This window comes from Zootoca vivipara, chromosome 2 (genome assembly GCF_963506605.1).
Source record: "Zootoca vivipara chromosome 2, rZooViv1.1, whole genome shotgun sequence".
Classification (NCBI taxonomy): Eukaryota; Metazoa; Chordata; class Lepidosauria; order Squamata; family Lacertidae; genus Zootoca; species Zootoca vivipara.
Genome location: NC_083277.1, coordinates 56,893,552 through 56,921,098, shown reverse-complemented (window position 1 = coordinate 56,921,098; position 27,547 = coordinate 56,893,552). Strand labels below are relative to the sequence as shown.

The 27,547-nt window shown below is 49.1% G+C and overlaps 1 protein-coding gene across 6 annotated transcripts; it reads left to right on the top strand.

Moving 5' to 3' along the window:
• Positions 1-2,703: 2,703 nt before the first annotated feature.
• On the top strand, positions 2,704-27,383 carry LOC118081556 (uncharacterized). 6 transcript variants are annotated; one of them, XM_060271582.1, is made up of 18 exons: positions 2,704-2,831; positions 3,438-3,542; positions 3,972-4,150; positions 5,497-5,702; positions 6,068-6,205; positions 13,448-13,631; positions 15,117-15,210; positions 16,005-16,103; positions 16,310-16,400; positions 17,173-17,379; positions 17,709-17,817; positions 18,096-18,192; positions 19,336-19,430; positions 19,683-19,807; positions 20,049-20,232; positions 20,457-20,569; positions 20,667-20,760; positions 22,253-27,383. In XM_060271582.1, exons 2-18 carry the CDS (start codon positions 3,440-3,442, stop codon positions 22,337-22,339), a joined length of 2,205 nt encoding a protein of 734 aa, XP_060127565.1. In that variant the 5' UTR covers positions 2,704-2,831; positions 3,438-3,439; the 3' UTR covers positions 22,340-27,383. The 6 variants fall into 6 exon arrangements, with proteins under 6 accessions (XP_060127565.1, XP_060127566.1, XP_060127570.1 ...); XM_060271583.1 differs by having other exon boundaries at positions 2,721-3,542; positions 17,176-17,379; XM_060271587.1 differs by having other exon boundaries at positions 2,721-3,542; positions 20,457-20,572; positions 20,622-20,760.
• The last annotated feature ends 164 nt before the right edge of the window (positions 27,384-27,547 follow it).

Sequence of the window (27,547 nt, the reverse complement as noted above, 5' to 3'; positions counted from 1 at the left end):
CAGATTTGAACCCTCCAATGAAAACTTTAACTAGCTTCTGGTAATTCTTTCAAATTCAAAGCAAGGTGTGATTTTTTAAAAAATGTTGTCCAGTGTCACTTGTAATGTGTAATTGTGTAATGTTATTGTGTTGTTATGCATATTCTGAGAAAGTAAAGGATCACTGTCAACCTGAGGATATATTTCAGAACACTCCAGAGCAGTGAAGCTTTTCCTGCTAAGTAATGCCACTTGCATTATAGTACCTAAACATATTGTCCCAGGCATTGGCCTAGTATCAGGAGAATACACTGACCTCCCAAAGTGTAACAGTTGGACATCTCTGATCCAATGCAAGGCTGGGAACATGAATGAGCTTACCTGAATGTGCTGCAAATTCTAGCATGTCATACAAACACAGCACAATCAATGGTACTCCCCATGGGTATAGCATGGGAGGCACTGCAAATAATATTGTAGTAGAGAATCCACAAGGGAGGTTTCTGTATTGTAAACATTCTCAAGATTGCCTGTGAAGATGTGTAATTAGTGCTTGCAGTGAGGAGCGGGATATATATATATATATATATATATATATATATATATATATATATATTTCAGAATCTAAAGTAAAATTGACCACACGCATCCATCATTTATGTACAGACTATTACCTGTGATGTCTTATCAATCTGTTAGGTAAGAGTTCCCAGGTTCTATATGGACTGCATCAGTCATGACAAAAACACTCTATTTAAGGCAAATATGTTTCTGGTGGTAATTTATAAACGGTAGTTCTCAACAAACAACAAAAATGTTGCCGCCATCAGAGATAGGCTGGTGGATGGTGGGTCAGGGGGCTGGCTCCCTCCTGTAGCACAGGTGGGGGGGGTACAAAAATTGCACCTCTCTTGGTTCTTTGTCAAAGGAATCTGGATGCTATTGCGGGTGGGAAAATGAAAAACTGGGACAGCCAAAGTTGACGCATCTTTCCATCCCTGGAGAGGCGTGTATGAGGGTATATGGAAGCCAGCCAATTGTACAAAGGAAAAATTTGTGTTAATTGCTCCACCTGCCCACCACTTATTTGCATTGTACCCTGGAAGGTTGTCCCAAAGAGGAAAAGGGTTACTCACCCTCCACACTTACAGTCAGAAAGGTACCAGTGCCTCAGTTCCTTGAGAAAGACTCTGGCCCACCTGGAAAGTGTATTAATGCATACAAGTGCTTTCAATTCCAGCTTTGTTGGACTCTGTGACATGAAGGCTAAAGCTCTGAGCCCATGTCTCCCTCCTTCCTGTCATATGTGCTGCAATCATCTTGTCACTTTTCTAGATCATGTCATGCAACTGGAGCAAGAGGCCCCAAGAATGGATCTGCTACTTGTCTGAATTTTTCAAGCTTTGGACAATGATTGTGGGTGGTTCTCTCCTACTTGGCTATGTTTTGTATCTATATATAGTACTTCAGCAAGTACTTAATATTCATGCCTGACCTTCCAGCAAATGTTTAGGTTGCAAATTGCATTTGTTTTTAGTACTGCAGCAGCCAATTTTTTCATATTTTATTTTCATAATCTTTCATTCTCTTACTGTTCATTTTACCTGTATCGTCCATGGCGCTTCAAATTATATCTACATTATATCCACATTCCTAGTGAACTTCATGCTGCTTGTTGCCTCCAAAGGTACAATGCACCAGATGGGGTCTTTCCTCATAATGGGAGATTTGTGCAGTTACTGTTATGCACAATGTTATCAGTTGTGCTGTGAGACAAGGCCTATGCAATTTCCAGAGAGGGCTTAAGTCTATTGCAACAAAAAGGGACTGTGTTGTAAGGACTATGAAACTGATTGTCCACATTTCATAGCTGCCAAGTTATCCCTTTTTTAAAGCATAGCTGCCAAGTTCTCCCTTTTTTTAAGGGAAATTCCCTTATGCTGAATAGGCTTCCTCACGAGAAAAGGGAAAACTTGGCAGCTATGTTTTAAAGGGATTTTCCCTTATGCTGAATAGGCTTCCTCGTGAGAAAAGGGAAAACTTGGCAGCTATGCCACATTTACAGGGAGAAAAGAGAGAGATGCAACTGTTATTGGGAACCATTGCTGCCTCCAACTGTGGACATAGAGCATAGCCAATCGCGGCTAGCAGCCACCGATAGCCTTCTCCTCCCATGAATTTGTCTAATCCTCTTTCAAAGCCATCCAAGTTGGTGGCCATCACTGCCTCCTAGGGAGAGCGACCTCCATACTCTGTGCTGCATTAAGTCCATTTATATCATTCATAAATGAAGTAAATAACAACAACGCTGCTTTGTGGGAGGTTTTTGTCGATTAAGCAGTATATTACTCTCTATTACTCTCGTTGAAGAAGTTTAAAATGCAAGTTACGGGCATAGCTAGGATTTATGTTAAGGTGGGGTGCAAGACTTTTGTGGGGGGGGGTGCAGAACCGAGCTATCTGCGACACAATTGCTCAGTTAGTTAAGTATTTTTATTTATTTACTTGATGGGGGGCGCACCTGCCCTGCCTGAACCCCGCCGGCTACGCCCATGTGTTAGGAAAAGGTGACCCCGGCGAGCCTTTCAGGACGGTACGCAGGTCGCGCGCAGTTCTCCAAGGCTGCGCGCGAAGGCCAACCCAGGGGCCTGGGAGACTCCGCGGCTCTGCTTTGGGCTCTCACGACGCCCAAAAGCCGCAGCGAGGCGGGAGCCCCGGCACTGGCTCCTTCCCGCCCTCCCTGGATTTCCATGGAGACAGGAGCAGGAAGTATAAACGAGAAATCCGACTTCATCTCTCTCTCCACGGGCGCCACAGCCGGAGCCTTCGAAGAAACGTCCCCGGGCGCCTTGGTGCGCGCGCTGAGTGTTCGGGCAAGTTTCGGGGAGGAGGCGGAGGGTGCCGCGTTGCCGCTTGCGAAGGAAGCAGCCTGAGAAAAGGGTGGGAAGCTGTGGGGGGAACCGTCGCCTCTCCCTCCTCAGATGGGCGCAGGAAGGGAGGGGACAGAGAGAGAGTAGAGGAAGAGTTGGGTGCGTGTGCAGGACTCTTTAGAGTAAAGGACCCTCTTTGCTCTTATATGACGACACGACGCCCCTAGGAGGGCAAGAGTCCCTTTATCCACAGGGTAGAGGAGAAAAGTTGAGATGGTACAACTTTTCTCTCCCAGTCAAGAAAAACTTCATTGTGCCCTTTTTGCAGGTAAAAGTTCATAGGGCAAGTCTTGGGTTGCTTCTTTTTTTAATGGGTCCAGAGAATATTCCCTAGGAAACTATTAGCAAGCTGGCTGGCTCATTATACTGAGGCTGCTTCCAGCCTGATATAGCGGCAACTTCAGGTTACACAATTTCAGTTGATTGGGAGGTCCTCGCCAAAGAAGCCCCAAACGTTCCCCAAAGAACTTGGAAATCTGCCAGAGGGATGACCCTGTGTTTCCCCACGTTCTCTGGTCCTAATCTCAGTCATGGCTATGCAAGAGCATCTGAAGGTGAAAGAACGTCATCGCCGTCCCATAACAGCTCTTGGCTACCATTCAGCCCGACGGGAGTGCCTCACCGGCTTTGAAGGTGAGTCCTAGCTAGAGAGGTACATTTTCCCAGTTCTTTGTGAGCATTACAGCATTAAATTCTACCCAACTTCCATGCCTGCTTCGTATAACATGCCCAAATCTTGGACAGTTACATCACATAATAGACCCCCATTTCCATCCCCACAACAAGAGTACAGCCCAAAACGCAGTATATCTTTCACCTGCACCAAGAGTCTGCTTTCTGTCTCATCTACATGCTTTCAGCACATGTCCCCATGTCCCTATATGACCTCTGAATTTATGCTTGAGTTCTCATCAGGGAATGCCATGCTAGCACAGTGCCCTCATTCAAAACCCATCAGGTTTTTCCTTAAGGCATCTCTCTCCAAATGAGCTGGAGACGTTCCTCCCAAAATGAGCCCCTAGCTAAACAAGCCATATATTGTTACCCTTCTTGCCCTGATAGATGGAGTGATCAAATGGTGGGACGCGGAGAATGGGCACATGTCCCTCTGCGCCAAGGAGCATGCTGGCCGAGTCACCCACTTCCAGTCCTGGGCGCAGGCACGACTCCTCTTCTCTTCTTCCAATGATGGCTCCGTGCTCGTGTGGGCTGTAGGTGGCACTGTGCTTGACCGCATCCTGGTAAGAACCACACCGTATTACATCCTGGGGTCAGGGCAGGCCAAGAGTAATGACACAGTTGCTTTTCTGAAGTTTGTAAGTCATTGCATGGAATTGACCAGATATCATAGAACAGGGTTTACCAAACTTGAGTCTCCAGCTGTTTTTGGACTGCAATTCCCATCACCCCTGAACACTGGTCCTGCTAGCTAGGGATGATGGGAATTGTAGTCCAAAAACAGCTGGAGACCCAAGTCTGGGAAACCCTGTCAGAGAGTGATTGTGCTAAGCTCTTATTGCTCAAGGAATTCTGGGGATTCCTGGGATGCTACATCTGCAGTTTAGGTAGAGATCTCACTTTCTGCACCTACTAACTGAGGCTTCTGAGGATAAAGGAGAACTTGCCCCAACCAGTATTCCCACGAAAGGCTGCAACTCAGGAGCAGAGCACATGCATTGCATACAGGAAGCCCCAGGCTCAATTCCCGGCTTCTCCAGGTAGCGCTGGAAAGGACATCTGTCTGACACCCTGGAAAGCTGCTCCCAGTCAATGCAGACCCGGAGTGCCTAAGCTGTGGCCTTCCAGAACTCCCATCAGCCCCAGCCAAGCCTCAGGGATAATGGGGGTTGTAGTCCAACAGCATATGGAGAGCTGCAGGTTCCTGTCCCTGAGGTAGAAGACAGCTTCCTAAATATTATTTGACTAACTAAACAATCTATGGCCTTCTCAACTGGGGGTGGGGTATTGTTTTTGTTAGTATGCTGTACATTTTTGTGTTTTTATTTTGTAAACCATCTTCGGATGAAGGGCCGTAGAGAAATGTAAGAAATAAAATATTTGAGCCCTTGAAGTGTAATGTTCATTCTGAAAAATAGGCAATGCTTTATTCTGGGGGGTAATCAAGGGTTTTCTGTGCCAACACCAACACCACCACCACCACCACCCCCGCCGCCAAACACCAAATGTTAAAAGTGTGACACTGTAACAACTTCATGGTGAGTACCGGCACCTTTTATTTCTTTTTAAAAAGCACTGAAATCAGGATTAGATTTTGCTGTCTTCTGGGCCTCGAGTGCCCTGATGGTCTAACTCCAATAAAATCTATGTAAGACCAGGCCCTTCCAGAAAGTCTTGCAGGGCGAGAACTAGGTAGTATTGCCTCCCTGAGTCCCTAGAGCAGGCCCTCCAGATGTTTTGGCCTACAACTCCCATGATCCCTAGCTAACAGGACCAGTGGTCAGGGAAGATAGGAATTGTAGTCCAAAACATCTGGAGGGCCGAAGTTTGGGGATGCCTGCCTTAGAGCCTATTATTTTGTGCACAGTCTTCCTGCACTCAAGCCAGTCCCCGCTTTCCCCCCCTCCAGCTAGGGTACCCTATCTTCACCTTGTCCATCAGCCTGGCTCGGCATCTTCTGCTTTGTGGCAGCAAGGGACGCCTGATGGCTTTCCCTTTGGATGAAAGGAGAGAATCTGGCCACGTGGTCCACATGGCCCGGGGCTTTTCCGAGCACACACACACAGACATTGTGTCCTGCATCGCCTGCCTGGACAACCAAATATACACAGCAGGGTAAGTTGGGAGTTGCGGGAATGAAGAATGGGCTCCGTCTGCAGATGGGTTCAAAGTACAGACCCTCTGTGATACTTACTGCTTTGTGAAATGCTTCTATCATATGCTACTCATCGTGTCATGCAGAACCTTATCAAACAGGCCCTGGTGGAAGGCAGTGAGATGGTCTCCAACAAGGTGACAGTAATAATGTGGTTTCTGGATGACTGCGAAGGACAAAGCAGTGAGTCATACACATTTTCCCAAGGAGGGGATCTGCGGCTCTGCTTTGAAACCAAAGCTCCCTCTCCCACCACGGGGAGGTTTAAGCCACGTCAGCCTCAGAGTCCAGATTCAGTAGATTCAACGTTCCCTTCCCTTCCCAGGTATGACAAGAAGCTGCTGATCTTTGACACCTATCAAACTCCAGGCAAGAAGGGCCTGACAACCAAGCACTGCATCCCACGTGCCCATCGTGCAGCCATCACTCACCTGCTGCTGGTACGGCAGCAAGAAACCACAAGGTACGAGCTCAGTGCAAAGGGCAGGCCACCTAGGCCGTGGGATCTAGAGAATGGGTTGTGTGTGAAGACATTTGTCAAGAGGTGCTCTCCTGCTACGTGCCATGACCTGTCAGTGTCTAATTGACTCTCCTTCCCCCCAAACAGGAAGGTACTAGGCAAGAGTAGCCAAATAGATACTAGCAGCAGTGGATTGAGGGGAGACTTTTATGCTGAAGGATAGTGTCAGAGGGCCTGATATGGCTACTCTAGAGTAACGACTCCAGCATGGTCTTTTAAGGCTTTTATTAAGTGCTGATTATTTACAGTGTTCAGAGCAGTAAAAATGCATCCTTAAGGTGAGGTGTCAGAACCTCTGAATGGCGATTGGCGCGTTTTCTTCCAGCACCAAAGCTTTGGCAGACCCAACCTCTTCCCCCTACGTTTGCGTCGCAATTCGGGAGTTGGGGGGATTGGCCTCCCCCCCGTGCGTCCAACTTCCTGTCCCACCTGAGGCATGGGCTCCACAACCTTGCCTGAGCCTCGGACACCACTTCCTGACTCTCCGCTGGAGGCAGAGCTCTCCTTACTCTCTCCAGCGCTTGGGGATGGGCTGGAACTTAAGATGGGAGGGACTTCCCTGTATCCCTTGTCCCTCACATCCACCCCCCTCCCAGGCTCCTCCCCCCCCCTCCCTAGGGGCTCTCTGCTTGCTGGGGACGAGTGAAACCCCAAGAAGTCTGTGGCATCCGAGCCTGTGGGTGTAAAATTTTTCCCCCAATCCGGCGATCTTTCCCCCTCCCCCTGAGAAGACGGGAATCCCAAGAAGTCAGTGGCGTCAGAGCTGGTGGGAGTAAAAATGTTCTGCCAGTCCTCTCCTGCCTCTGACGTCGTCGACCTCGGTGAAACCCACACCTCTTCTTCCGTATCCTCAAATTCCGCTTCCCATCTCCATGGAGAGCTGCTGCCTGCGATCCCTTCCTCCTGCCCCTCCCCCTCTTCCTCCCTTTCCATGTGCCAGGGCTTGGGCCTGTGGGGGAACAGGGCGTGGAACTCTTCTACTAAAAATTCCTCAGGTACTTCCGTGGCTGGTATCCACTCATTGTGGGACGGCGGAGTGTCCTCCCATGCTATCAGGTACTCCAGCCCTCTCACCCCTCTCCTTGAGTCTAAAATCTCAGTTGCCTCATTGAGCTGACGGGCGTTTCCCGTCTCCCCCCCTCCCTCTGGAGGCTGATCGCTGTCCCTGAACCTAGTACTTTCTCTGTACGGCGACAGCAGTGATCTATGAAACACTGGGTGCACTCTCATGTCCTCAGGCAGTGCTAGCCTGAAGGCTACCGGGTTGACCTGTTGCGTGACCGTGAAGGGGCCCAGCCTCCTGGGTGCTAACTTCTTGCATCGCCCCCTGGTGGGAAGACCTTCCGAGGATAACCAAACCTTGTCCCCCACCCTGATGACCTCTCCCGGTCGCCTGTGGCGATCTGCCCCCTTCTTGTACGCTTCCTTGGCCCTCTCCAAGTGTTCTCTGAGCTGCTGGTGCACCGTCTCCAGGTCCTCTGCCCAATCCTCTGCCTGTGGGCCCTCTTCCTCCTCCTCCCCCTCCCTCTCCGGGAAAGATCTGAGGTCGCGCCCGTAGTTGGCCTTAAAGGGCGACACCCCTGTGGAGACGTGCACCGCATTGTTGTAGGCAAATTCTGCCAGTGGCAGGCGATCCACCCAGTCCGTTTGCCTCTGGCTGACGTAACATCTCAGGTACTGCTGCAGAATGGCGTTGACCCGCTCCGCCTGTCCATTGGTCTGCGGGTGCCGAGCCGTAGACAAACTGACCTCCACCTGCAGGAGGTTCATTAGCTGCCGCCAGAACCTGGAAACAAATTGGCGGCCACGATCCGAAATAACTCTTAAAGGCAATCCATGCAGTCTGAATACGTGGTCAACAAACAGTTTGGCCGTCTCTTCTGCCGAGACCGCCCTGGCACACGGTATAAAGTGGCACATTTTGGACATGAGGTCCACCACCACCAACACTGCGGTCTTGCCCCTGGACGACGGCAGGTCTGTGATGAAGTCCATGGACACTACTTCCCACGGCCTGTGCGGTGTGGCTAAGGGCTCCAGCAAACCTGCTGGTGGCGCTCTGACCACCTTTGCTCGCTGGCAGGTGTCACAGCCCCTTACATAATCCCTCACATCCTCCCGCACCCCTGGCCACCAGAAGTGTCTCATAACTAGGTGAGTGGTTTTGTCCCTTCCGAAATGACCCGCCATTGGGTTGTCGTGCATCTGCTTGAGGACCTTACCTCTCAGCTGTTTGGTGGGCAGGTACAGGGCTCCCCTGTAAAAAAGCAAACCCCTCCTTTCCTCAAAGTCTTTAGCCTGCTCCCTCCCCCCTCGCAGCTCTCTGAAGATGCGGGAGGCAAACTCATCTGCTGCCGTCAGTGCGGTGAGTTCTGCCTCGCTCACCACTGCTGCTCCGCAGGACCATGCTGATGGGGGGAAAATGTGCCTGGGCGCTGGTGGCAACTCCTGCTCCATGTACTCTGGTTTGCGGGAGAGGGCATCCGCCCTGACATTCTGCTCCCCCGGGATGTAGTGGATGGAGAAGTTGAAGTTCGAGAAGAACTCTGCCCACCGTATCTGTCGCTGGTTGAGCACCCTGGCCGTTCTCCAGAACTCCAGGTTCTTGTGGTCTGTGCACACCTGGATGGGGTGCTTGGCGCCCACCAGGAAGTGTCGCCAGTGCTGGAAAGCAGCGTGGATCGCAAGAAGTTCCCTATCAAACACCGTGTAGTTGCGTTCAGGCTGTGTCAGCTTCCTGGAGAAGAAGGCACAAGGTCTCCACTCTCTGTTGGCGTCCAGTTGCAACAGGATCGCTCCCAAAGCCCGGTCCGAAGCATCGGTCTCAATGCGTAGGGGCGCATCCTGCACTACGTGGAACAGGTTCTGGTCGGACGCGAACACCCTTTTGAGGCTTTCGAACGCTGCTTGCGCCTCTGGCGTCCACCTGAACTTCTGCTTGCCTCTCAGGCAATCCGTGATGGGAGCCGTAACCCGCGAGAAGTTCTTGATGAATTTCCTGTAGAAGTTGGCGAATCCTAGGAGGCGTTGGGCATCTTTGCGCGTCCTGGGGCTGTGCCAGTCCAGGATGGCCTGCACCTTGTCCTTGTCCATCGCCAGCCCCTTGTCTGACAGCTTGTAGCCCAGGAAGTCCACTTCCCTGGGGTGGAACTTGCACTTCTCCAGCTTCACATACAGGTGGTTCTCCTTCAGGCGTTGCAACACCTCCCTGACATCCTTCACATGTTGCACTGGGTCAGCGGAATAGATAAGGATGTCATCCAGGAAGACCAGGCAGTTCTTGAAGAGAAGGGACCCCAGGACGTGGTGCATGAAGGCCTGGAAGCATGCTGAGCCCCCTTGCAACCCGAAGGGCATCACCAGATATTCAAAAGAGCCCAGAGGCGTGAACATCGTGGTTTTCCACTCATCGCCTTCCCGGATCCTGATCAAGTTGTACGCCCCCCTCAGGTCTAGCTTGGTGAAAATCTTGCCCCTGCGTGCCGCTGTCAGGAGATCGTCCACTCTGGGCATGGGGAAAGCCACTGGCTCTGTCACTGAGTTGAGCCGTCTGAAATCCACCACAAGACGGCGCTGTTGCGTGTCTTTCTTGTCCACCCAGAAGACCGGGCTGCCTCCTGCTGCCTTGCTTTCTCTGATGAACCCCCGTTTGAGGTTCTTGTCTATGAACGCACGCAAATCCTCGAGTTCCTGATCTGACATGGCGTACAGCTTGGCTGGGGGTATCGTTGCCCCTGGTACCAGGTTGATCTGGCAGTCGAAAGACCTGTGTGGGGGTAGGTGGTCGGACTCCGCTTCGCTGAAGACCTCCTGCAGGTCCCAGTACTGCTTGGGTATCGCCTCACCCCCTTTGACATGCATGGTGGCCACCGTGGCTATTGGAGGCCCCTCCCCTGGTTGGTGCTGCATGCAATGTTCCAGACAAAAGTCCGACCCAAACGTGATGCATCTCTGGTGCCAACTTATGGAGGGGTCGTGGCGCGCCAGCCAGCTCATTCCCAAAACGATGGGGGGGTCTGAGATGGTTGTGACGTTGAAAGCCAGTGTCTCTGAGTGCCTTCCCACCGTCATTCTCATGGGGGGGGGGGTTGATGAGTGATGGCCCCTCCCAGCAACTCTCTGCCGTCAATGGTGGCTACGTGCAGGGGAAAATCCAGCTGCAGAAGCTGGATCTGGTGCTCTTCTGCAAAGTTTCTCGAGAAGAAGTTGGCTGAGGCACCACTGTCAATTAAGGCGAGGACAGTCAGGGGATAGCCATTTGGGAGCGTTAGCGTGACTTCTAGAACCACTCCTGCTCTGGGAGGGGTGGGCTGGCTCTGCTCCTCTCTGTGCGGGTGGGCGGGCTGGGGCTGTTGTCTGCTGACTGTGCCTGGCTGCTGCCCCTTGTCTCCTGCAGCCAGGCTGTCTCGTTTCCCTGCTGTGGTGCTGCTTCAGTGGGGGAAGGTACAACCGTTCCCGCCTTTCCTTGCCACTCTCTGCGATGAGGGCAGTCTCTGACGCGATGCCGGGGGGAGTTGCAGAGAAAGCAATTCCCGCCCCTTCCCTCCTTGCGTCTTGGCGCCGCCGGGGTTTGAAAAGCCCGCGCGCGCGCTCCACCGATCTCCATCGGTTCTGGCTCTGGGCTTGGTCTGGGCGGGTCTGGGGGTGGTCCCTGGGGTGGGGTTTGGTGATGTGGTCTGTCCTGGGAGCGTGGGAACCAAGGTTTTGCTGCGCGCGTCGCTTGTTTGTCATACCATCTGGATTCCTGTCTCACCCCCACCGCTAGCGCCGCTTTGCTTAACTCATCCATAGTCCGCGGTCTAGGACCTCTTGCCAGCTCATCCTTAACATCTGCATGCAAACCCAGGTAGAAGGCTGATTTCACTGGCTCACTTTGCAGATCCCACCCCAGTTTGTGCACCAGCATGGTGAATCTCGCCCAGTAGTCCCTCACTGTCGATTTTCCTTGTGTTAAGTTATGAAGCTCCTGTTTAGTGGCCTCCATTTCACTGTCACTAGCGTACATTATTTTTAAAGCTTCTAGAAATAATTTTGCGTTCTTCATGCAAGGATTTTTTTGCGCGATGAGCGGTCTTACCCATTCCCGGGCGGCCCCCGTCAAATGCTCTATGATAAAGGAGACTCTGTGCGCGTCATCTGGGAATTCTGCTGCATGCAATTCCAGCGCATAATTTATTTCTGTCTCGAATCCTAGGTATTCCCTAGGGTCGCCGCTAAACTTGGTGACTAGGCTCTGTCCCCTTCTCACTTGGACTAGCTGCGGCTGGGGCGCCCCCCCACCTCTAGCGGCTTTCTCCTCTTCCAACTTTTTCTGCAGGTCCAATACCATCACCCTTAGCTGTTTCTCAGTCTCCTCTTTTGTCCTCACCTGGTCCACCAGCTTGTTCAGCTCCTCCTGCGCCCCTCGCGCTTCCTCCTGAGCGGCATGCAATTGCTGCTGTGCCTGTGCTGTGAGGTTCCGTAGCTCCTGCTTCGCTGCTTCGGCCTCCAGCCTCCACTGCTCAGCCTCTTGAGCGCTCATCGCTGCACTCCAAAGTAGCCAAAAAAAGATTCGGAGGTTGCTGTCAGAGGGCCTGATATGGCTACTCTAGAGTAACGACTCCAGCATGGTCTTTTAAGGCTTTTATTAAGTGCTGATTATTTACAGTGTTCAGAGCAGTAAAAATGCATCCTTAAGGTGAGGTGTCAGAACCTCCGAATGGCGATTGGCGCGTTTTCTTCCAGCACCAAAGCTTTGGCAGACCCAACCTCTTCCCCCTACGTTTGCGTCGCAATTCGGGAGTTGGGGGGATTGGCCTCCCCCCCGTGCGTCCAACTTCCTGTCCCACCTGAGGCATGGGCTCCACAACCTTGCCTGAGCCTCGGACACCACTTCCTGACTCTCCGCTGGAGGCAGAGCTCTCCTTACTCTCTCCAGCGCTTGGGGATGGGCTGGAACTTAAGATGGGAGGGACTTCCCTGTATCCCTTGTCCCTCACAGATAGTCTTAGGTTGTACCTGCATGGCAGCTTCCTGGTGCCACAATTCTTATGTAGAACAGGGGTGGGAAACCTCAGAACCAGGGCCAGAGGTGGACCTCCAGGCCTCTCTGAATGACTCCTGGGACTTGTCCCAGGCCACCCACCTCCATCCACAAGCTGTGCCCTTCACTGACCCTGCTCTGCATCCCCCTCAAGTGCTTTTGCATGGCAAGAATATGCTGTTGAGCTGTGATAATGCCTCTTGTTTGCCTGGATGTGGGCATGCTGTGGGCATGTGTAGAAACCTCTGGCTTTTACTGTAGGAAAGGTAGGAGTCATACCAATGACTCTGCCCATTGAGGCCCCAGGAAGGGAATGTGGCCTGTCACTCGGGCTGAAAACGGTTCCTCATTCTGGCATAAGGACAGGGAAACGAGACAAAGCAGGATTCCCTCTTTAGTCACTTCAAAAGGGCAAATCCTGCTGCCCAAAGAGATCTGCTGTGGTGTGGATGGAAGCATACAATTGAAGGGCAAGGATGAGCTAAATTCGCTTTCACATATAGAAAGCGAGAATCACTGTACGCTGAGTGTACACCTACCACCTTTTATAATGTACTCTGCAGAAATTCCATTCCCTTACAGTCCTTAATTCCTGCTTCCGTCCCCTCTGATTCACGTTTCCTAGGTTATATTTCCTATCCATTTTTTAAAATAAAAGAATACTATATGGGCTTTGCTCCCTCCTCCTTTCTCTCCCCCTCCCTTTGCAGCTTCCTTCCTTCCTTCCAGGAGAAGTTAGCATGGTGATGGGGAAAGGAGAAGCAGGAGGAGATGCCTCCTTCTCTGGATAGATTTCTGTTGCAGAGGCTGGTGCTCTAAGTAGCACATCTAGAGCCAGAGGGCTCTGGAAGGATGACGTTTACCACAAAGAGGAACTGGAAGCCGCAGGATGTTACTCGAACCTCTGGCCAGGAGGGAGAGGCTTTGAGTGTGTTCCGCTTGGGGAAGTGTAAAATAAGAACACTTTGCTTAAAGAAAAGGGGGGGGGAGAGAGATGGAATATTTTATCCTGCTTTCAATGATTGACTAGAAAGGGAGCCTTTGGTTTATATAGAGGGTGTGAAGTCTTTGCTTGGGGAATGCAAGCACAGCCCTGCTCCTCCACTCCGCTGCCAAAGTCCTGCTTCCCTGAGCCTCCCTCTGGTCTGTCATCTCCTCTGCAGGGTGCTGTCAGGTTCTTTTGACCAGACAGTTGGCATCTGGTCCCAGGATGGGAAGCTCATCCAGCGCCTTGGCCCCTTCACCGGGAACATTACTGGACTCTGCTACGTGGCATCTGTTGGCATCGTCTGGATCACCAGTGGTACAACCCAGCCCACCCTCTATGAGCCTCAGTCTGGGGAAATAGTGAGCGACTTAAGTGTGGCATTTCCTTTTTCCCCTCGCCTAAAGATCAATGAACTTGTTATTATAAGGAGCCCTCTATTGGTGATGGGTTGCCATTGCATCCGCCTGAACTAGCATAGGGATATATAGGGAGGACAAAAGGCCAGGGTGTGTTTTCTTTCCCTTTCTGTCTTTGTGAATTGCAGCCAAGAGGATAAGCCAGATGACTCTCTCCACATGCACTGCCAGGCTGCGCCAATCAACTCCCACACTTGCTCACAGTCTTAGTATATTAGGCATGTGCATTAAGACTATATAAGCTAGATTGTCCAGTTTTTTTGTTTTCTTCCAGCAAGGCCACAGTCCTAGTGGTAAACAATTGCTGCCAAGGGTTTGACCATGCTGTGCAAATGGGGACCGATAAGCCCAGGATCCTGTTGCTCACCCATGTTACACATGAAGCAGAATTTTGTGGTGCGGCTTTTCATGGGCTGCTACTTCAGACTGCAGGAGTGAAAATTGCATGGGACATATTCAAGTGTGCCATCCTCAACTCACAGCAAAAGATGCTTGGAGACCAGTGCCTTGTGAGGGGAGGGTACAATAGTAAGCTTTGCATGTCAAAAAAAGGCCCCTGGTTCAGTCCCTAGCATCTCCACTTAAAATGAGCTAGATAATGGGAGCAATCAATTCCTGAGACCCGAAGGAGCTGCTGCCACTCAGAGTATTAAATACTGGGCTGGATAGATAAATAGACTGACCTGGAACAACATACGTAAGTTCCCCTGTTCCTATGGGAGCTGTTCTATGGGATGATTTTCCCTTGAAGAATTGCCTGTCCTTAGTTGGCCTCAGCTCCTCATATTGATTAGTTTTTATCCTATGAAAAATTACCCATGTCAAAAAGAGCACTCTTTGATGGAGCATGTTTCTTTTAACAAGCTGCCTTACCCTGACAGATCAGACCCATTTTGCCTGATTAATGACATAATACAGGTGACATAAAAACTATACACAGCCGTTTTATACTGACAAATTACTCTGATCCTCTTCCAAATGTCAGATGGCAGATATACTGAAGATTAAATCCTGTCTCTTCTCATTTCCTTAGCTGTTGTATCCTCCCATTCTCAGGGCCTCTTCCTGAACATGTTTTTCAATTGCTATTTCCATTGGGTGGATGCTTCAAAAGCCATTAGTGCCTCTAACACTGTATTCCTGGATCTGCAAACTCCCCCAAAAACATACTCAAAGATTACATTTCTTTGTAGCTTTCAATACCAGATCCAACTGCATTTCACAGTTCGACCCCAAGTTCTGTCATGTGCTCAACAAAGTTCAAAAGTCCACTGAACAAGTGCCCCCAGCACAGCTCTTTTTGATAGGTCTTTGACCCCTAAGTAAAGATGGCTCCTGTGTACCATTCCACATTTATAGGAAGAATAAGGAGAAACAGGTATTTAATGGCCAGCCTGTTCTGAATTCTTTGTGCTGATCTGCTTTCAGGTTTCACAGTTCATATCCACATTCCAAGGCCAACAGAAAGATGGGCCTGCTCTTCAGCAGCTTCTCAGCCTGCCAGACTCGAGGCATGTGATAGGTGAGTTCTCCAGTAGAGTACAGATGCCCCCCTCCCAACATCTGCAATACAAGGCCTCACCTGGTCTCTCAGCTGCCAATGTTAGATTCAGCATCTCTTCTTATCTGTAGGCCATGTCCTTTCATGCAGTTAGGAGAAAATAGCTTTAGGGGAAGATACTAGACCAGTATGGCACCCAGTGGTGAGAGCGTTGAATTGGCATTGGAGATATCCAGGTTCATTCCACCACTCAGCCACAAAGCTTGCTGGGCCTCCTTGGCCAATCACCCTCTCCCAGTTTAGCTTAATGCCACTGGATTGTTGTGAGGAAAACATGGGGTGAGTAAACTATGTCTTTTGCCCTGAACTCCTTGGAGGAAAGGCATGATATAAATGTAGTAAAAATTGATTAATTAGTACAAAAGAAAGGGCTTTCATCACAGAACCAGGTGGTGACCTTGGTAGGCTCATGTGCTTATTGCATTCAGACCCAGCGTGGTTATAGCACTTGGGACAGACTTCTCTCTTATATGTTCCCATGGGCATCTGGTTAATTGTTGTGGGAAGTTTTTTGCCTGATCCAGCAGGCTCTTTTTATATTCCTGTTGGTTCCCACCACAGGTCCCAGATTTATATCCAGAGATTCCAGTTTCATGCAATCAGGTGTTGTGAGATCTATGCATGCTTTTCTAATTTAACACAAGGCGATTTCCCACTCAGCTTCTTCAGAGATATTAGAAGGCTCAGTGGATGGCAAGAGCTTTTTAGAATAACCCAAGTAATTTTAAGAAACGCAGAACTTTTCCTTCTTCCAGGCACGGCAAAGCCGCAGCAAATACTCGTCTGGCGCTACAGCGAGTTGGGATGCCTGACAGTGCTGCCTTGCAAACACCCCCTAGAGTGCCTAACTTATGGTAAGCAGCCATATATATCTCTAACTCTGCAACCGCTCCAGCCCCAGATGTACAAGCTCCGTGAGGTGAGGTTCAAAGCTAGGAGAGTCTTATCTGGCTGGGACAAGGGCCGGGGTTGAGTTTTATGTGTCCAGCAATAAAAATGTTGTCTGGTTTTCCAAAGCCCCTGCTGCCCCTGCTTGACCTTCTGAATGTATCTCCACCAGCCAAAAAGGAGCCCGTTTTGCTCTTCAGTGGGGACAGCAGTGGGATGCTACAGAAGTGGGAGAAGAGCTACATCTCTCCCTTCATCTACAGGTAAGGTTTCATCCCCTCAGACCAAGAAGTCCCTGGTGTGTGACATGGGTTGGGGAAGCCCCTATTACAAGGTACGGCAGTGAGCAGAAGCTAGCCTAAGAGCTGCAGATTTCTGTTGGTAAGGAGAAGAAGAACAGCCCCTGGCAGAACAGACTCTGTAGTATAGCAGATCTGTGCTATTTGGTGACCAGATAAAAGCTATCTACTGGTTTCCAGAATAATAGTGGAGCTTAACTACTAAATGTGTTACCCTTGGTCAATAGCTGCCATTGGCCTAGAACACAAGCCTCTGGAAGAGACGTGGTTGGAGGAATGCTATGATCTGGGAGGAGTCTCCCTTGCCATCTCTCACTAAGTCAGGGGGGTGTTGGACTACAACTCCCATCATCCCTGTCAATCAGCCACCCTGGCTGGGACTGGTGGGACTTGAGTCCAGCAACATCAGGAGGGTCACAAGTTTCCCATCTCTGTAGTGGAGTTTCAAAAAGTTGTTCTTCTCCAGCATCTGGCTCTAACCGAGTCATACTTAGTATTGCTGTACAAAGACAAGATGCTTGCAGACAAGCAGAGACCTGCCCACCCTAGTCCCTCATGCTCCCTGCCCTCTGCAGCTGCCCATTCTCTGCCTGCTCCAGTCATGCAGCCATCTGCTCCTTGTGCCATTGTGAGCTCCCAGCCTTCTCACTCATCCTCAACCACAACCCTGTCCACAGCCACAGGTCTACACTCCCCCCCCCTCCACACACATCCTGTGTGTCTCTGTTTCTTTCAGCAGGGAGTCGTTCCACCTAAGTGAAGCCCATCTGGAAAGAAGAGGCCCCTTGGCACAGCAGAGGGAGGAGGATGGCAAGGAGAAGCCACAACCTCGTCCAGATTCCCCTCGAAAACAAGGAAAGGCCTCAGCTGGGCAACAGAGTGGCTACACCAGGTTCCGAAGAGTAGCCAAAGACACGCGAAAAGGAAGCATAGGATTCACTAGGTAACTGTCATTGTGCTCTGCCCAAGAGTATGTGCTACTGCAGCAGAGAGGCAACAGCATAATTTGTCTTGAAGAGACCCTTTCTTCCTTAGGGATCAGGCAGACCTTCACCATTTGCTTCGCAGCAGGGCTGGATATTGTTGGTGTCATGCTCCCATCATCCCTTGCTAGTACGGTATGACTAATGGTCAGGGATGGTGGTCACCAAGCTGGCCAGAACAGGGCATGATTTAATCTTGGAGAAAGAGTTGGCTTCTGTAATGTTGGCTGTGAAATCACAGATTAAAGGTAGTTGCTGCCTTTCTAACGAAGCTCTGGGCCTTTGCCAGGGCTCTCTTTGCTGAAGAGTTGAATATCCTGGTGGTGTCGGCAGCTGATGGGAACATTTATCTCTGGGAGTTTGAGAGCTTCATCCCAGGCGCTGAACCTTCTGCCCAGGTGAGTGCAAACCGCTGTCCTAGCCTCTGCTTCTTGGATGGAAGACAGAAGACATGTGCTTGCAGGTAAGCCACAGGAAGTGAAAGGCCTCCGTCCTCCAAGATAAGAAAGATGCACCAGCCAGCCAGATTTATTTAACCGAGCCAACTAGGAGCCACATGGCAACACAGGTTTTGGCTCAGGAAATTCCCTTGGATTACAAACAAAAAAGAAGTGGGTGGCATTTCTCCTAGAGAAAGGTTCCCTTAATGGTTTGCTGTTTTCATCCCATGCTGTAGCAATGCCCACCTGTGTTGGATCAAAATTCTGAAACATTGGCATCAAGCTGTGTCCAAGATGAGAAGACCCAGGGCACTTCAAGCAGTTGTGTAGCAGGTGAAGAAAGTGGTTTGGAGTAAACTCAGAGGGGAAAGAAAAAGAGATGATGCTTCAAAGGTGCACAGAAGCAAATGTTGAATGGCCCAATGCACTTTGAATGTATCCTTCCACAAGTCCACAGCCCAATCCTAACCATGCCTAGTAAATTCTATTGAATTCAGTGGGGCTTATTCCCAAGTAAGTGAGGTGAGGATTTCAAGCTTAGATGGAAAACACTGTGTGGCAGGGCTGGATCAAGGGTAGTCTGAGACAAGCAAGTAGTTAGGACTGAAGAGTAAGCCAAAACCAAATGAAAACTTGTGAGTCAGAGTCTAGAAGGAAGATCAGGAGTGGCAAGCAAGTCAGGGCCAAAGACCAGCCAAGGCTGCAGGAACCCACCAGAGCTCAGGAAGACTTTATTGCTCAAGCAAGCCTCAACTGGACCAGAAAGTCCCCTTACACTCTTTGCTGTCTAGGAGGTTCCAATAGTCAGCCTGAGTGGGTGGAGTCATTCACTGAGAAACTACCACCTGGAGTCACCACACACGGCACCTGTCCTGGCAGACCTACGTATACCATGGTCCATGACCAAATGAATCAGAGCACTGTATAAGACACTGGGGTCATCCTCACTTCCACTTGCTCTGCCACTTCCCCCCAGGAAAACCCATGGTTTAGCGCTGAATCAGAACAAACAGCTATCAGGTTTTCTGTGGATTGTCGTTTGTTCCAATTTTCCATGCCTTTTCCAGGGGAAAGCAGCAGGGGACAGGCAAAATAATTTGGACTCATGCCTAGAATTCACTGAACAAGTGGAAAACCACTGAGACCTGTGCTTTCCGGACACAGGACAAACGAAAAAGTGGCTGAGTCCATTTCTTGTCCACCTAAGTGTCCCTGATGAAATCTCCCTTCAAACCATGCTGGGGCACTGAATGTTTCTCTAGTTTATTTCATCCCCCCCCCTTTTGTTTTCATTTGGTACTGGTGCCTCCCCTCCTTTCTTCGCTTTGGAGTAGGGTCAAGCTGGGGATAAAAAGCACCGCAGGCTCGTTTTGGGGAAGCCACCTCCTGAGTGTGTAAGAGATTCCGGTCCCTGGTTCCCCCCCCCTCTTCTCTGTCCTGCTACTGCCTCTCTCATGCCAGTACTGTCTTACATAGGTTTCACCTGCAGAACGGTGCTGTGCGGGCACACAGGCATGGTGACGGCACTTGCTGTGGCAGCCGGCGAAGCTGGACTGTATTTCCCCTACCTGGTGAGTGAACCGTAGAATGGACTTGGGTGGCATTGTATGAGACAGCCCAGTCTCTGTTGATGGGCAGCAGGGAGAGAGTGGAAGAGAGTAAGATGCTGTAGGAAGAGCCTGCATGGCACATATTGGGAGGAAAGGGGATGTGGATGAGTGACAGTGCCAGAGAGAGAGAGAGAGAACACACACACTGCAAGGAGGGGTAAGGGAGGGGCAGCATTGCAAAACAGGACTTCACCTTGCTGTATTTCATTGTAGCTCAGTGGGGGATGGGATGGAAAGCTGTGTCTTTGGGACCTGCACAACCGCTCTTTGCAAAATGCCTTTTCCAGTCTACCTGAGGACAACGGGCCCATCCTGGATATGGCCTATTCCCCAAAGAGGTGGGTGATTCTGCCTGCCTGCTTATTTGAAAGGTGGGGGAGCCACAGAATGTTCTCAAACAGCACTTTGAGGCCTCCCAAGCAGGAGAGATGTATTGCTGAAAAGTGGGGGTCCCAGTAATAAAAAGGATGAAGCCACTCCTGCAGGAACCTAATCTTTGGGTCCAGGGCCACTAATTTGATTTTGCCATGTCTTTTGCCATCCCCGCACCCACAGTCCACACCCTCCTGGACTGGGCAGGAGGGAATTTGCTTTCTCTTCTAGCACTGGCAGAGTTTTTATCTGCGCTTTCAATCCTCACTGTGCTGATCTGGTGCTCCTGGCTGAGCTCTGTGGGCACAAAGCCGCTGTCGTAGCCTTGGTCTGGCACCCACTAGAGGACAAGTGGGTTAGCGGTGCTGAAGATGGCTCCATTCGGCTCTGGGTAAGCGCTTGATCAGGTGGTTACTTTCATACGTTGGGTATATTCACTAGCAGGGAGGCAGGAAAACTTTGGGCTAGTTGCTGAAGAACTTGGTTGAATTTCTGGACCAATAAGTTTTTGGGGGAGTTATACGGATCAGGCAGAAACATTTTCTGGGGAATGACCAGAGAGTCTTCCTCCAGCAGCAGGGATGATAGGATTTTTCTTTTGAATGGTTCACACAGAGCGAAGATGGTGGATGCTGTGTGCAGAACCTGAGAGCCTCCAGAGGGATCACTTGCCTCTGCATCGACCAGGTCAATGGCTGCATTCTTGCAGGGGTCCATGATACCATCAGGTAGCCCCTGCATAAGGAGGCTGGCGGTGGAAAGGAAGGGGATGAGAGGCAGCACATCTTTGAACAGGCTGATGGCTCTGCCCTTTTCTCCCTGCAGGGTTTATGATCCAAATTCTGGAGTGCAGGTGCAAAGTTACACAGGGCACCAAGATTCCGTCAAGGGACTCATCCATGTCCCAGAAATGGAGCAGGTAGGAGAGACAAGGACCACCCACTAGGGGAAAAGTTCCAGATAGCCAGGGATGGGAGTTTTCCCACTCTTAGGTCTAAGTCATTAATGTACCAGCACAAAGCAATGCTTATACAGTACTGTGATGATGCATATTGGAGCCATGTGGTACTGTGCCTAATCTGTATCTATCAGCATCCTATTCAGAGAGCCAGCCACATGTTGATGACATTAAGTGAGGTCATGCCCACTTTTGAGCTGGGCAGCACTACCAAAAAGGTTGTCCCCATGCTGTATTCTTGTTGTTTAAATAGGGTATTATATTGCACTTCCAGTCTTCCTACAAACAAACTAGTACTTAATGGAGAAGGGGAATTGTATCCTTTTTTTATTTTAGAATTCAAAGCAGTTTACTGTATAAGATGTTTACCTATCATAGCCCAGTCACGGGGTGGACTGAACAAATAATTATCTGTTTTCTATTTCTGGCTAGCTTCACTAACAGTGGCTGACAATAAGCTGAATCCTACTGAGGGAGCAAACATGGCTGCCCCCCTCTAGCTTGTATCTAGGCCAGCAATAGCCATCCTTTGTGGGGCAGGCAAGGGCGGCCTCTACAAGCTAAGAATACAGTATGCCTTAGAAATTGCTACAAGGATTCTGTAGTGTATTCTCTGTTCACATGGGAAATACTCAGATCCTACTTGTGGATTTCCCACAGGCATCTGCTTGACAGCTGTGAGAACAGAATGCTAGGTGAGATGGGCCTTTGGTCTGGGTCCAGCAGGCCCTGTTCTTAAGTTGAACATGGGAAGTCAGATGTGCACACAGTGAGTTGGCTCACTGCCTAAGCCAGGCATCCCCAAACTGCGGCCCTCCAGATGTTTTGGCCTACAACTCCCATGATCCCTAGCTAACGGGACCAGTGGTCGGGGAAGATGGGAATTGTAGTCCAAAACATCTGGAGGGCCGAAGTTTGGGGATGCCTGGCCTAAGCCATGAGTGTGCCTCTCAGAGTCCTGAGGATATTGCTGAGGATTCTGGAGCACAGACTTGCCATGCCAGAAGCAGAATACATATGTGGCCTATAGCATTGTTCCTTGGATCATGCTGGGTGTCTGACGAAATGCCACTTGGGTCTTTGGCCAACTAACCTTTTTTTTTAGCGTACTCTTAAAAAAAAAAGCAGCTTCTTTACTGATTGCTTTAATGCAAATCTGTCAGTTGTGGAGAAGTACACCCACACACCCACATGCATATCAGGAAGGTGCAATGTGGCAGGAGGAAATCCTGTACTGATATCCTAGCTTGGCTTGCACTGATAGTGGATGCCAGGCTGGTGCCGCCCACTGTAGTCTGCCATGCAGTTGGATGGGAGACCAATGCAGTCTGAAGACCTAAATGGATGAGGACCATGGGTGACCGATGCACTGCATGGAGAGACTGAATCCAGCCCCATACAGGATGCTGATGGTGTTGCACCCTGACGTGTTGTCCTCTCTGCTTCCCTGCAGTATGTGTCGGTCTCTCTGGATGGTACAGTGTGCATGTGGAAGGCCTATCGCCCGGAGGAGCAGCTCGAGGCCCAGGTCAGGTGGTGACTTCACTCTCCTGCTGGGTGCTACACAGGACCTAGACTCTGAGACTCCCAGCTTCCATTTTAACAAAGAGCACATTTCCACCCTTTGCGGTTGTGCAGGAAAGCTTCAAAAGACAGCATGCTCAGAAGCTAGTGAAACAGCTAGGTGGGGCTTCCAGTGGTCAAGGGTGAGGCTTCTGTGCTCTGGTGCTTCCTGTCCCCTCCCCATAGTCCTTGCTTCTGTCTCTCTCTTTCCTCCCCTTTTACTGCCGTCACAGTCCCTGCAAGCATATTCTGTGAAATGACATTTGCAATGAGAATAACTTCTGCCGACCAAGAACACATAAGCTAATGTGGATAATTAACTGTGATCTTTCTTTGGTGCTGTCCTCTGCCCATGTCCATGTCCTGCTGCACTTAAATTAGATTTGAGCTTACACATTCAAGGCAGAATGTAAGAACTTCAAAAGACCAGGCACAGTCAGTGATTAGCTGCCCCCAGCCATCCTGAAATGTGGCAGGAAGCTTTCATGTCAATGAGTCATCTCTGTGTAAGCAATTTGCGCTCATATTCTAAGAAATAATGCAGCCTAGCCAGGAAAGGTTAAAAAATTAAAAACAGCAGTAAACGCTATTGCATATTGATTGAAATTCTTTTCTGGACACATGATCAAAGTTGTTAGTGCAGTAAACATGCAGCTGTTAGCTACTGGCTAGGCAGAGCCCAGACATCTTCGCCTCCAGTATGTGCTTCAGTTGCAGCAACACCACATTCCCCGTTCTGTACATGCCGTGCTTTGAATCTGAGAAAATTAATTTTGTCTCCCAGATAGTACATGCACCACTATTGTGATTATTGCTGGAATGTGATTATACACGTGTTAGGGGCACCTACTTACCGGCAATGAGAATGTTGATGAGCAATTAAAACTCCCACACTGCTTCTGTGAGAGCCAGTGTGGTGTAGTGGTTAAGAGCGGTAGACTCGTAATCTGGGGAACCGGGTTCACGTCTCCGCTCCTCCACATGCAGCTGCTGGGTGACCTTGGGCTAGTCACACTTCTTTGAAGTCTCTCAGCTCCACCCACCTCACAGAGTGTTTGTTGTGGGGGAGGAAGGGATAGGAGATTGTCAGTCACTTTGAGACTCCTTCGGGTAGTGATAAAGCGGGATATCAAATCCAAACTCTTCCTCTTCTTCTTCTTCTGTCTGTACAATTGTGTGGCTTTCTTCTTAATGTTGTTACGTATCTATTTGCAAACATTCGCCTAGCATGTGTAGGACATGCCTACTGGGGAACACAGAAATCTGCTTCATGTACCCATCTAGCTCAGCATTGCACACTGACATTGGCTTTCCGGGGTCTCAGATTGGATCCTTTCCCAGCCATATGTGGAGATGGAAGGGACTGAACCTGGGACCTTTTGCATGCAAAGAAGATGCCCTACCTTGGATCTATAGCCACATCCCACTGTGAGTGACACAGGTGCTGCTCTTAATGCTTGTTATGAAGACCTGAATGCACCAGTTAGGCTGCATATAAAGTTTGATAACCAGAGCTAAAACCTGTGCTTGCAGCAGAACAAGCTCTAGGACAATGGAGTCTAATTCTCTCTGTGAAGCCTGTTTTTGTTCCCTCTTGGTTGCTAGGCAGTGGTGCAAGAAGAAAAACAATCTATTGTGCCAGAATGCCATCCTGTGTGGGTATGCCAAGTTGGCATTCACAGGCACACAGGCCAAAGCAGTGAGTTCTTTCCCCCTGACATCAGCTCTGCTGTCCGGTTGTATTAATATCAGCATATACTTGTTTTGGGAACCACATGCCACTTTTGAGGGCTACGTTGTGGCTTTCAGTGCTATTTCCTTATCAGGGATTTTTCCATTTTTACTATTTTGAGAACAGAGCTGATTGCAGAGGAACCAAGAAACATCACGTGCCCATGGTAACCAACTGGTCAAGTGATGCTGACCACCAGTCTCAAGATGATGCTTGCAATGAGAGTATCCATCTGCACTGCTAATGGATGCTATCTCTGTTAACTGTTATAGTGCTGAATTCCCTTGTATTGCCCCTCAAAGATTCATGGAAAAGGGGATTTCCTTATTTCTTGTCCAGTTGTTCTGCGTGTTGCAGACAGTGCTACAGCTGTATAATAAACTTACTCTTCTGTTCTCGCTACTCATGAATTGTACGCTCTCTTGTTGCTGCAACAGATCCAAACTTCTGGGGCTTGGAAGCAGGTAACTGAGACCATCAAGTGACTTGCAAACTTTAGGGACTCCTGTTGCTGTGCAGAATGGGAACTCTACTCCAAAAGCTTGTCCTGTTCGCTATGTCGCCTGATCCCTTCACCCTGCCAATTTAATACTATATGTGCATCTTGCCCCCCAGCCTCTTTTAACTTCTCTAGTAGTAAATATCCTTTGAGCAAGTAGAGCAGGGATGGGGAACATGTTACCTTCCAAATGCTATTGGACTACAACTCCCAACATCCCTGGCTGGGGCTGATGAGGGTTGGGTCCAAACACAGGTCCTCAGCCCTGTTGCAGGGCATGCCTTTTCTTCACTAAGCATCTGCCACCCATCCTCACATACTTTGAGCAAAGTTTTCCCACCAGAGTACTCTAACCTTCTGACAGTTCCAGTTTAGACAAGATGTTTGTCACAGGGTTTGACCTTGTGTGGCTATTGGGGTGTCATTGCTGGCACATAGTGGGTAGAGCAGCTAGGGAGCATGGAGAGGGGCTTTAACCCTCAGCCCTCACCACCCATCACTCTGGTCAGCATCCTGTAAGTCCATCCCTGCTTTTTACAATGGAAGGAAATCTCTTAGGGGCACTGATGAGAGCTTTCCTCTCAATGTGCGTGGCTGGTGCTGGAGAAGGGGAAATTCGGATCAGGATCATAGTATGAGCAAAGGGTGTTAGCTCACCTTCCTGAGGCAACATCCCCCTTTGCACCTAATTCCTTATTTTTTAAAAAAAATCAGCCATACAAGTCCAAATGTACTATCTAGCTTAGCCCTAGCCTGGAGGGTATGAAAGCACGCATCGCTGAGGCCACTCTATATCTGCCAGGGCTGCTTAACCAGCCTAAGCTGTTAAAAAAGTGCTCTGTGCCACAGAGGAAACTTGTTCCTCTGGTGACAAAATATGGTTCAAGGAGCACCCTGAAACAATAAACCTGTTCCTTCAGAGGGAATGCAACCCCATTAAAAATGGGATGAATACCCCTCCCCTTGGCAGACAAGCCACTCGCCAAGAGTGACTCAGTCTTATCTGGATTGAGCCTCAGTTTCTTGGCTCACATCCAGTCCATGACTGTGCTGAAGAAGCTCTTGTTCAGCACTTCCTCAAAGCAGATGGATTTAGATGAATTGGGCTTCCTGCCTCACCTGTCAAAGAGAACTGGACCTGAGGGTTATCCGCTTATTGATGACTCCTGGTGGCAAATCTCTGGATGACATCACTCAGTCATTTCGGGTAGTTGAAAAGCACAAGGAACAAGACCGAAACCCGTAGCGCAAATGCTCAAGCACTACATTCTGACAGAAGCTATCCAGGTAGCAGTGGAACCATTGTAAAATTGTGCCTCTAATTCTCAGTCCAGACGGTCTACCCAGACTGAGAGTTCGAGAAGAATAAACAAGGCAGCAGTCCTCCTTTCTCCTGGCATAAGTCATCCATCAGGGTGACTGAAGTAGATCCAGAAAATCAGTTGGCACCAGATTTGTCTTGAAACTGTTTCTTAAATCAAAGAACAATGCCAAGCAGCCATTGCATCCCTGTTGGTTGGAATTCTCCTACAATGGGCCTAGAAGTTCAGAGAGCCCAGTGAATCTATTCAAATGAAAGCGGGATCAAATTGCCTTTCATGCAATTACATGAATTCAGATACAGTATACGGTACATGGAGGGTGGTTGGCTGTGGAAGGCTGGAACATAAAATTACGTGTGACAAAAAAATTATTTTGAGGAAAAGTGGAATGCCCTACATTTTCTTCTGGTGGGTCTTGTGGTAATCCTGCTCCTTGGTTTTTTTACTATGTTCAGTGGTCCCACAGTAATTAGTATTACAATATACTGTATATTCCTGCGTATAAGATTACTTTTTAACCCAGGAAAATCTTCTCAAAAGTTAGGGGTCGTCTTATACGCCGGGTCGTATTTCTTATACGGCGAGTATATCCCAAACTCTATATTTTAACTGGAAAAGTTGGGGGTTGTTTTATATGCCCAGTCGTCTTATACACCGGAATATACAGTATCTATGAAGAGTGCCCCTTCCAAGAAAAGCAGCTCCAAAAACCTTTAAATGGCTCTGGTTAGCATTAGAAAATGTAAACGAGTGGTTCCCCCCCCTTCTTTTTCCTTTTCCCCATATATATGTATGTATGTATGTATGTATGTATGTATGTATGTATTATTAAATTTTCTGTTTTACAATTTAAAATACTCATTTAAACATCCTTAAAATGTCAATGACTTCCCTTCTCTTTCCATGGTTCATTTTGCATATCATAAATCCCTGCATATTTTACAAAAACTAAACCATTATTACATCCATCAAAACTTATTTACACTTTTTTGAATATATCTTAATGTTGCCAATGTTTTCAAGTGAACACATTTTCCCCCCATGTATTCAATAAACGTTTTCCAATCTTCTCTAAATGTATGTTCTTAATTTCTTATTCTATATGTTAAATCTGCAAGCTGTGCATATTCTGTCAGCTTAAGTTGCCATTCTTCTTTAGTTGGGACTTCACTCGTTTTCCATTTTTGAGCTAACAAAACACAGGCTGCAGCAAGAGTGGTTTTTTCAAGCAAGATGAGGAAAGGGCTGCAGAAAATCCTATATATAGTAATTGAACCAAGGGTGCATATACACCATACAGCTTCCTCCAAAGAATCATGGGAACTGTAGTTTATTCCTCACAGAGCTTCAACTCCTAACACCCTCATCAAACTACAGTTCCCAAGATTCTTTAGGGGATGTCATGTGCTTTAAATATGCATTAAATAATGTATGGTGGAGTTTGCAGCCTTAGATTCCACACCACGTTTTCTTCCACTGCTGGGCCTACCATTCATTTGGGATGGGGGGACGGGACAGGACCCTGAGCAACCTGGTCAGACCATCAAGTCACCCAAATAGAGGAAATTTCCACCTTGAACTGCGCTAGATAAGATGCTAACCAAAAATACTCAGGCACCTTGTTACATGTTT